Source organism: Cucurbita pepo, chromosome LG12, assembly GCF_002806865.2.
Source record: "Cucurbita pepo subsp. pepo cultivar mu-cu-16 chromosome LG12, ASM280686v2, whole genome shotgun sequence".
Lineage (NCBI taxonomy): Eukaryota > Viridiplantae > Streptophyta > Magnoliopsida > Cucurbitales > Cucurbitaceae > Cucurbita > Cucurbita pepo.
This window is the reverse complement of record NC_036649.1, coordinates 1,912,530-1,922,316: the sequence shown is the minus strand read 5'-3', so window position 1 is coordinate 1,922,316 and position 9,787 is coordinate 1,912,530. Positions and strand designations below refer to the sequence as shown.

General features: G+C 34.7%; 1 protein-coding gene and 1 long non-coding RNA gene across 2 annotated transcripts; one reads left to right on the top strand and one right to left on the bottom strand.

Annotated features, from left to right (window-relative positions):
* The first annotated feature begins 4,143 nt into the window (after positions 1–4,143).
* On the top strand, positions 4,144–6,350 carry LOC111806635 (protein DETOXIFICATION 55-like). Its single transcript, XM_023692014.1, has 3 exons — positions 4,144–4,465; positions 4,578–4,657; positions 4,770–6,350. The coding sequence occupies exons 1-3, from the start codon at positions 4,423–4,425 to the stop codon at positions 6,255–6,257; spliced, it is 1,611 nt and encodes a 536-aa protein (XP_023547782.1). The 5' UTR covers positions 4,144–4,422; the 3' UTR covers positions 6,258–6,350.
* Positions 6,153–9,653, bottom strand: LOC111806636. Its single transcript, XR_002816848.1, has 4 exons — positions 9,279–9,653; positions 9,047–9,174; positions 7,614–7,666; positions 6,153–6,234 (listed from the first exon to the last, which is right to left on the bottom strand). It is a non-coding gene; the product is annotated as an uncharacterized LOC111806636 (long non-coding RNA).
* Positions 9,654–9,787: the final 134 nt, after the last annotated feature.

Here is a 9,787-nt window from a genome sequence, read left to right as displayed (position 1 = left end):
TATATATATATATATATATATATATATATATATATATATATATATATATATATATATATATATATATATATATATATATATACATATATATATTATTCCTTTCTTTTAATTAATTGACATGAAAGCAACGATGTTAATAGTTCAACAAAGATTAATTTGGACGAGTGATTTGATTTTGGGACCCATTTCAAATAAACTTCTTGCCTAACGTTTGAATTATAATTATATACGTCACGAATCCAATTTTTTAGATTTCGAAAATTAAATTGTGACTAAAAAACGAAAGTAAAATAAAAAAATAAAAAAAATGATAAAATTTAAAATAAGAAAAGGAAGTCAACCGTCCAAAATTAAATCTAATCCTAAGATGATATCATCCCAGAAATTGACAGAGAATACAGTTATAAAACAAAATAGGAAATACTCTAAAATAGTAAAAATGGACTGACGCTATGGACAGACTCTCTTTCTGTATCGGCACTGCTCTCAAACGCTCCACTACCTCAACGGATAACTTACGAACACCTGAAAAAGAAAGGAAAAAATGGTAAGTATAAAAATACTGAGTAAATAACCTAATCGTCCATAGATAATATTAATACAGATGTTCATTTAATTTGTCGTGTGTCAGAATCTTTTAGAGAACTAGTTAGAACCGGCGTAGAAAATCTATATTTAAAAAACGAATTGGAAATATATATAATTAAATAATTTTCTATATCATAAACTTTAGAATGTTCTTAACTTGCACGTATATAATTATATAGTCATGAATTTTGTTTATTTTGATAAATTTTAATATAATAAATTTATGTCAAATCAACCGTATGAATAAATTGATACTATTTGAGTGTATGATTTTTTTTTTCTTCGGTATTTTAATCATAAAAACTTTAAAATTAAGCGTATTTGACATGAAGTAATCCTATGTTAAAAGTGTTGGATGATGAAAGTCTCGCGACGCTAATTTAGAAGATGATCATGAGTTTATAACGAAGGAATATTCTCTCCATTGGTATGAGACCTTTTGGGAAGCCCATAGCAAAGCCACGAGAACTTAGGCTCAAAGTGGACAATATCATACCATTGTGGAGAGTCGTGTTTATCTAACATGATATCAGAGTCATGCCCTAAATAAATATCGAACAAAGGACACTTCAGAGTCTTCTCACTTTAAGATAAGTAAATAACGTGATCATGTAACGGGAATTTAGATAACGACAACAAATGACAACAAATTTTAATTTCTTTTCGTCTCATTTCTCTCCCTCCAATTTTAACGACAACAAATTTAGATAACGAATTCACATAAACACAAATGACGATCCATCATCCATTAATTTGTTTTGATATCAAAATATACAGTTTCAATGATTTTAAGTACTGTCCGAACCTTTACGTTTACAAACCACTTATTGACGAGTTGAGTCTGAACCTTCTTACGTATACCATAACCGAAACGGGAAATTTAATTTCCCGTTTCTTGATTCTCGATTATCATAAATTATTTCTGCACCTACATGAATTTTAATAGAAAAAGGAAGGGGAAATAAAACAATTTTAAATGAAGTTAGAAAATAAATAAATAAATAATGAATTATTTTGTTGAAATTGAAACTGTGTCGTTTTGTTACTCATTGGGGGAGACGGCAGAAAAGGTGTCGGTGGTTTGAGTTTCTTTGTTTTCCCATTCGGTGCCTCAGACTTTGGGACCAAAGAAATGGCATTTTAACAATAAATTCCGTTTTAATGGAAAATTTAAAATAAATAATAAATAATTATAGGAGGATTGTGACAGTTCGATACGGCGTCGTTTCAACCAACCAATTTTATTTTTTATTTTTATTTTTTTAATTTATTTATTTCTATAGTTCCATTACTAATATATATATATATATATATATTTTAATTATAAGGTGAGAAATCCCATCTATTAATGTAAAGAAAGAAGTGATGGAATGAAATTTTGGATAGACAAGATTATCTCAAGTGGGTGTAATAATTATCGACGTTCGTTTAACCCAAATCGACAGCACATGGATGGTCTTGTCTGTGTGTGACATCCAAAAAAGGCGATCAATAATCTTGATCCTTATTTTGATTGTAGTTTAGTGTATTAAAAGAGATTTTTATCGGAGAAAGGTTGTTAAGGTGTACGTGATTCACTAGTTATGTTTGCGTATAATTCGAGATCAAAAAGTCGAACCTATATTTACATGTGCGTTTGCTTAATTTGAAGTCGAGTTCATAAAATTACGTGAAATTTTGAGTCATGAAATCTAATTTTTATATGAATAGTGGTTGAATGATTAATTGGTGGGGAGATAAGAATTGTGGGAGCATTTTGATTTGGTATGAAAAGAAGAGGCAAGAATTTGATTGCTATGAAAGGACGTTAGTTTTGTGAGAAACCTAAGCAATCAATATCCATAAAAAGGCATTTAATTAAATAAAATTAACAATCTTTTCTTTATAAATCAACTTTAGGCTTTAAATTATATGGAAATATATATATATATATATATATATATATATATAAATATATAGTGCCATTATAATATTGTTTTTTCAAATTTTTTCTTTCGAGTTTCTCCTCAAGATTTTTAAAAGGCGTTTGTTAGGGAAAAGTTTCCACTCTTATAAATAATGTTTCGTTCCCCTCTCCAACCGACATAAGATCTCACAATCCACCCATATTTGAAGTCTAGCGTTCTTGTTGCCACTCGTTTTAAAACACGTCTGCTAGGGAAAAATTTCCACACTCTTATAGACAATGTTTCGTTCCTCTTTCCAACCTACGTGAAATCTCAAAATCCACCCCTTTGGGGCCAGCGTCCTTACTGTCACTCATTCCTCAGGATCTCACAATCCATCCCTTTTCGGGACCCTACATTCTCACTGGCACTCGTTTCTCTTTTCAATCGATGTAGGATCTCACAGTATGAATATTTTAAACAAACCATTATTATGGATTTGGACTCAACTTCAAACATACCTGAATCAATTTGTTTGTTTTCTTGACCGTTGAATCAACTCAAGAACAATAACCATCAAAATATGATCATCAAATTGGTTCGAGAAAAGTGGAAGAGATAAACGTGGTAAGGAAAGCTACATGAATGGAAAAACAATGAGCCCCACAATATTGGTAGTTGAAATATACCTTATATTGGCTGTACATATAGCACTAACTTCATAAGAAGACGTACAACATGTGGTGTTGTGACAAATTCAATTTGACTATTGATTAATATGTATAACCAAACTTTTGGCTGCGCTTCTAAAAATAATAATAACAAACCAAACTTTAGGCAAGAAATTGCATAAGCTTTCCCCATTTATTGAGCTTTAGGCACCTCATTTACAACATGTTCTTTTCTTTGAATTTTGCAAACTCCAACAAGAAAGCTCCACTTTCTTTTTATGCTTTCTTTCTCCCACAAAATGCAAATACCTATGTTTGTTTTAGGGACTATTCGAAAGGCAAACGTTCATAATTCAACTTCTAATATATTTAAAACCGTGCTGAAACTGAACTTATTATTAACTACAATCAAATAGTAAAAAAAATGATTCTAAGTAAAATTTGGAGATTTGATTGATCTGAATGCTATAAGAGCGACATGTACCGTCATATTCAAAAGTATCAGAAACATTAAAGAAATTATGGGATAATTATGGAACTAAAAACCTATTCGACTATGAAGAACACTTTTCCCACGTGAAGAGAAATCAAGGCATTATTTTAAAACTTAAAATAAGCATGATCGTTTTACCAATAGAGAAGTGGATATGTTTCCCTTAATTTTGGAAAGTGCCAAAGTTCCATAAAATTATGGGTATTTTTTTTATGTTATTTTCAACTTTATCACATGGTTTAAACAAGAAATGCATGTTTTATACAAATCAAGCATATAATACCCCATGCCCATATAGAACTTAATGCCAACTTTGTCTATAAAAAGAGAGCCTATAGAATATTTTATTAGCATATAAATTATCACGAGGAATCGGCCTAAGTTATACAAACTTTAACTCATGAGTCCATTTGAACATTCGAACGACATAATATCTGAGCTTTCATCAACATACGAACAAGATACACAAACCAAAAGTTTCTTGACATGATTTTAAAATTAAGACACTATTCAGCTCTCTATTCTTTGTAATGTCGGGAGTGCGACCGAAGTCTTATATTAACTAAGAATAGAGGAGATCATTTGTCTATAAATATAAAGACAACTACCTGGTGTCAATCTGAGTCACAAAAACTTAGCTTCAAAATGGACAAGAGAAAATATCGGAAAAGGTCGATTATTCCCCACACTAACTTGATGAACGGAGTTCCTTTTTTCCTCCTAGAACTTTTAATGGGGAGCAAAACTAAAGAAGGGCCTTCATGCATCTTAAAGAGATGAAAGAATGTGTCACATAGACGCATATAAAAGAGACCCCCACAAAATTGGTCCAATTCCCATCTCTATAAATTAAAATCTTTTCTTTCTTGCATGCCCAACACTCACTTTGCTTTCTTCTTTCTCTCTCTATCCCTCCCTCCCCCTCTTTCATGAGCACAGAGAAAAGAACCAAGGTGGCAAAGGAAGGAAAAAATATGCTTGCAGAAGAGAAGTTCCAAAAGTACCCGACAATGGCAGAGGTACGAATTCTTGAAGAAAAATCTTCTCAGAGAATAATAACTAAAATAATAGAACTATATATTATTAATGGCTTACCTGTTTGCTAACTCTTCTCTGGAGTCTGTTTTGAAGGTGCTGGACGAGCTGAAGCAAATGGCTGACATTGGGTTCCCTGTTTTGGCAATCGGCTTAGTGGGCTATCTAAAAAACATGATCTCTGTTATTTGCATGGGCCGGCTTGGCACTCTCCATCTCGCCGCCGGTTCTTTGGCCATCGGCTTCACAAACATAACTGGCTATTCAATTCTCTCAGGCTTAGCCATGGGAATGGAGCCACTCTGCAGCCAGGCCTTTGGCTCTCACAATTCCTCCATTGCGTTTCTCACTTTACAAAGAACGGTTCTCATTTTGCTTTTTGCTAGTATCCCCATTGGGTTTCTTTGGCTCAATTTGGAGCCTCTAATGTTGGTCCTCCACCAGAACCCAGAAATCACTAGAATTGCAGCTGTTTATTGCCGTTTCGCAGTCCCTGATTTGGTATTGAATAGTCTTCTCCACCCTTTGCGTATTTACCTAAGAAACAAAGGCACCACGTGGCTTGTCATGTGGTGTAATTTGTTGGCTATTCTCTTACATGTCCCCATTGCCATTTTCTTGACTTTCTCTCTTGATCTTGGAATCCGTGGGATTGCTATCTCCAATTTTATAGCTAATTTCAATACCCTTTTCTTCCTTTTACTCTATTTGACATTCAACACTCGCAGTACTCTTTCCACCTCCTCTTCCAAGGAGGCTAATCTATTTGTGCCACTGAAAAGCAGCACTGCCGAAAGCGCCGCCACGGTGGGGGAGGATTGGGGAATGCTGATCAAGTTGGCCATTCCTAGCTGTCTAGGAGTCTGCTTGGAATGGTGGTGGTATGAGTTCATGACCATTCTCACTGGGTACCTCTATAACCCGCGGATTGCACTTGCGACTTCAGGCATTGTAATCCAAACAACTTCGCTAATGTACACATTACCAACGGCTCTCAGTGCCGCTGTTTCAACCAGAGTTGGCCACGAGCTTGGTGCCGGCGGGCCCAAAAAGGCCCGACTGGCAGGGGTGGTGGCGATAGGATTGGCCTTGGTGGGCTCATTGATGGGGCTCTCACTGACCACCATCGGCAGAAGGACATGGGGGAGAGTTTTCACAAAAGATGAGGAAATTCTAGAACTGACAATGGCGGTTCTGCCAATAGTCGGGCTGTGCGAGCTAGCAAATTGCCCACAAACAACAAGCTGCGGGATTCTGAGGGGAAGTGCAAGGCCAGGGATCGGAGCAGTAATAAACTTCTGTTCATTTTACATGGTGGGGGCGCCGGTGGCCGTCTTGTCGGCGTTTGTTTGGAAGTTTGGGTTTGTGGGTCTTTGCTATGGGCTTTTGGCAGCTCAGATGGCATGTGTGGTCTCAATCTTAATAGTGGTCTTCAATACAGATTGGGAACTGGAGTCAATCAAAGCCGAAGACTTGGTAGGCAAAAACACCGATAACGTCTTTGTACATGCAAACCACACAGCCATACGTGAGGAAGGTCCTGAATTTCTCAAAGAACCGCCTGTTCAAAAACAAGACACGTAAATTCAGATTTAATTTTGAATGATACAACTGTAACTAGGATTTAATTGGAAGCTATACTATATATTATAGTTATCTTCATTTCTCTTCAAAGCCTATTATTTTGTTTGATTTATTAGGTAAATTGGAATTGGGATAAGTTTGTAATATATTGAGATAGTGATTTTTTTGGTGGAGAATTTGGTGCCATATCAATGAATGAAATTTCCCTTTCAAACGATCGGAAATTATATAACGAAAAAAATGGCAGAGGCATATGGAAGCACAGTAATAGACCAGCCATGTGTTGTGTGGTGTGTGTGTGTGTGTGACCATTGAGACAACAAATGAAACGTGCGCTATGCCACAGTGTATTTCGTACATGCAAATGCATGGATCCATAAACAAACCTTCAACAATACAGCTCTCATATTCTTCAAATCATCATTATATACAATGTAGGACAATATAGTCATTTCCCAAGGCTAGATCTTCAGTTATGGTGGCGAAGTAGCCAAATTGATGGGTTTGTTTTTTTTTCTTTTTCTGAGAAAACATTTTTTTTGTTTCAACTTATGGTAAAAACTTTTAAACTTAGACGTGATATTATATACCTTGGAATTTGGTATATACCTCATCACACTAGCTTGATTCTTCTTTCTTAATGGTATAAAGCAATGCTGAACCAAGATATCTAACCAAAAATGTCCAACTTTGTGCCTGTTCAGACCCATAGCCCAAACTCCAAGAGTTTTTCCTAATCAAGTTCACTCAAAGCTTCGAAAATTAGACGTCTTGGAAGGACAAATTTCTAATATAATCATATAATTCCATCAATACCATTGGGATATTTTCTATACAACAATCTTTTATATATGTGAGTACACACACCTCAACTGGTTTTGGTTGTCAAAGAAATTCGTAAGATGTTTTATCCTAGGTAGGTGGTCACTATGGTTTGAACTCATTTCTTCTTAAATTCCTTTGATTTTTAAATGAACTCGTTAAAAGTTGTTTCGTGAAGTAGTATGTAAATCAATCCTGTTGCTATACACGTATTTTCAATCTTCATTTCTTTGTTCAAAGAACTTCTCAAGTTCAGGAACTTTCAAATCAACTCAACCGGAAACAAGTTTAGAAGATTTAGAATCCAATCTGGTTTACTGTAGTAAACAGCCAAATATTGTTTTGGAAAGTCCAAAACAATTTCATATCATTATTCCCAAGCAGCACCTAAATCATACAAAACCTCTGATAAATGTTCCTGTCTTGGGAGTTGGGTATTCCATTAAGAAAAAAAATAAATAAAGGCTTCGCTAAATTTAAGGACTTTGTGCATGTTAGTGAGGCAAAGATGATGTATAAATCTAATTGTCTTACCTGTCAAACTCAAACGGGAAGAGATCATTAAAAGTTGAATCCAGCTTCCTTACCTGTGTGCAAGAAAGGCAGCAAAATAATGTCAAACAATTAAAGAACAGCGTGGCTTTATGCTTCTTCTGCAGACTCTTTAGACTAAATTTAATGAAATGTCGTTTAAGATCACTGCCTTTTTATGTCCTCTGATTGCTGACCCTTCAACTAATTTCCAGGGAATGAACCTATGTCAACTGAATATAATCCCAACATTTCTGCCAACCGAAAGCAAGCTTCACTACATTTTCATTTAATAATAACTTTTCATCATTAAAGAACTAAAGCATTGATTGCTCTTTGCATTCAGTATCCAAACAGAATTCAAAAAGTTATGCAAATCATCTTACCTCCCCATAGGGTGCAGATCGGTGGAAGTTAAAATAAAGATGTTAAGTTGTAACAAAAAGTAGAATTTTCGATAATGACTCTTAGTACTTAACTTTTTAATCCTCGTTTGATAACCATTTAGTTTTGTTTTTTGGATTTTAAAAAATAAAACACTACTGTCCTCTATAAGTTTTTTTGTTTTGTGATCTACTTTCTACCGATGTTTTCAAAAACCAAGTCAAGTTTCAAAAATTAAAAAAATAGTTTTCAAAAATTAAAAAAATAGTTTTCAAAAACTTGTTCGTGTTCTTAGAATCTGACTAAGAATTCAAATGGTTTAAGAAATATGAAAATCATAATCAAGACATTAGTAGGAAACCAGCCTGAGTTCTAAATTTTAACTACAGAAAACTAAAAACAAAATTGTTATCAAACAAGAGTTTTAGTGATAATTTTGGCTATAAGACTATTGTAATCCAAACTATGTATAGAGATTCAAACCTACTATGTATATAATACAGCTTACTACTCAGCCAGTCAAGAGACAATTCAATTTTATGCCAAGAGTTGATTAGTTGAGACTTTCATTGTTGAAAAGAAGAAAAAGAGGGAAAAAAAACTATGCAGGGGGTAACCAAATTATGCAGAGACGTTACATCAAACACCTAGCGTGCAACAGTAGTGGCGTGCATACTTTACAACATGGAACACCAATGCAAGATTCTACATTACAATCAAACTCCATTTCCACAACGACGATGATATAGTAATTGATGCGACCTGAAAACGACCGTCATGCAACCGACTGAGTGATATGGAATCTTCATAACGATAAGAACGAATTTGCTTTTCTAATTCGAAATAACAGCCTCAGTAGGAACAAAAAAAAAAGCACAAGAAACACAAGAAACATGCATAATGTTATGAAGATTTAACTAAAATTGCCTGCCTGACTCTGAATTGCATCGTGAGAAAAGTGAAATTTCCGACCTCAGTAAGAAAATTACTGACGGAGAAAAAAATGAAAAACTATTAGAAATTTTCTTTAACGAGAATATGGAATAATTTACCAGTCATCTCATCTCACAGTTGCTGTTTCTTAATCGCAAACTATATGCTGTTCGCTTATCAACTCCGATTGTCGAAGAATTGGCTCCTTGACGACGAGATGCCAGGAAACATCCACCAGATATGGACACTGCAAGAGGATATAGGTCATGAAGTTCGTCAGTGTATTTTCCATGGCGGACATGATCCGGCAGTACTGATGAGGATAATAAAGCAGGACTAGTCGTAGAGTACCGATATTGCAGCACCAGCAACACGATTGTTCCCCAACTTTCTCGATTTCGATTAACATATTCATCAACTCCATTGGCAACAGCAAATCTGAATTCCATTGTTCGTCCCGACATAATCCGCCATTGTTCATCAAAGCTCGGTGAGAAAATTTCACATCATATGACAGACGTCCACCACACCAAATCGTTTTCAACAAGCTATGATTATCGCTCGGCATTGATGTGGAATTTGAGAATCTTCTTCAAGTGATTTTGACTTCCGAGACAAGAAAAAGGAAAAAAAAAAAAAGAAAAAACAATGGAAATATTGAAACCACAGGAGATTAACTTCAGTTCTGATTTCGAAGACGATCAAAGTTCGCGAGCAGGATCTGTTCAATTTCCTGGCGGGTTTTTTTTTTTTTTTATTATTATTATTATTATTATTTTTTACCGAGGAAAACCGTAATTCTTTGGGCCTCGTATGACCCGATCTGCTAATTGGGCCAATATAAGCCCAGTGATTAATTG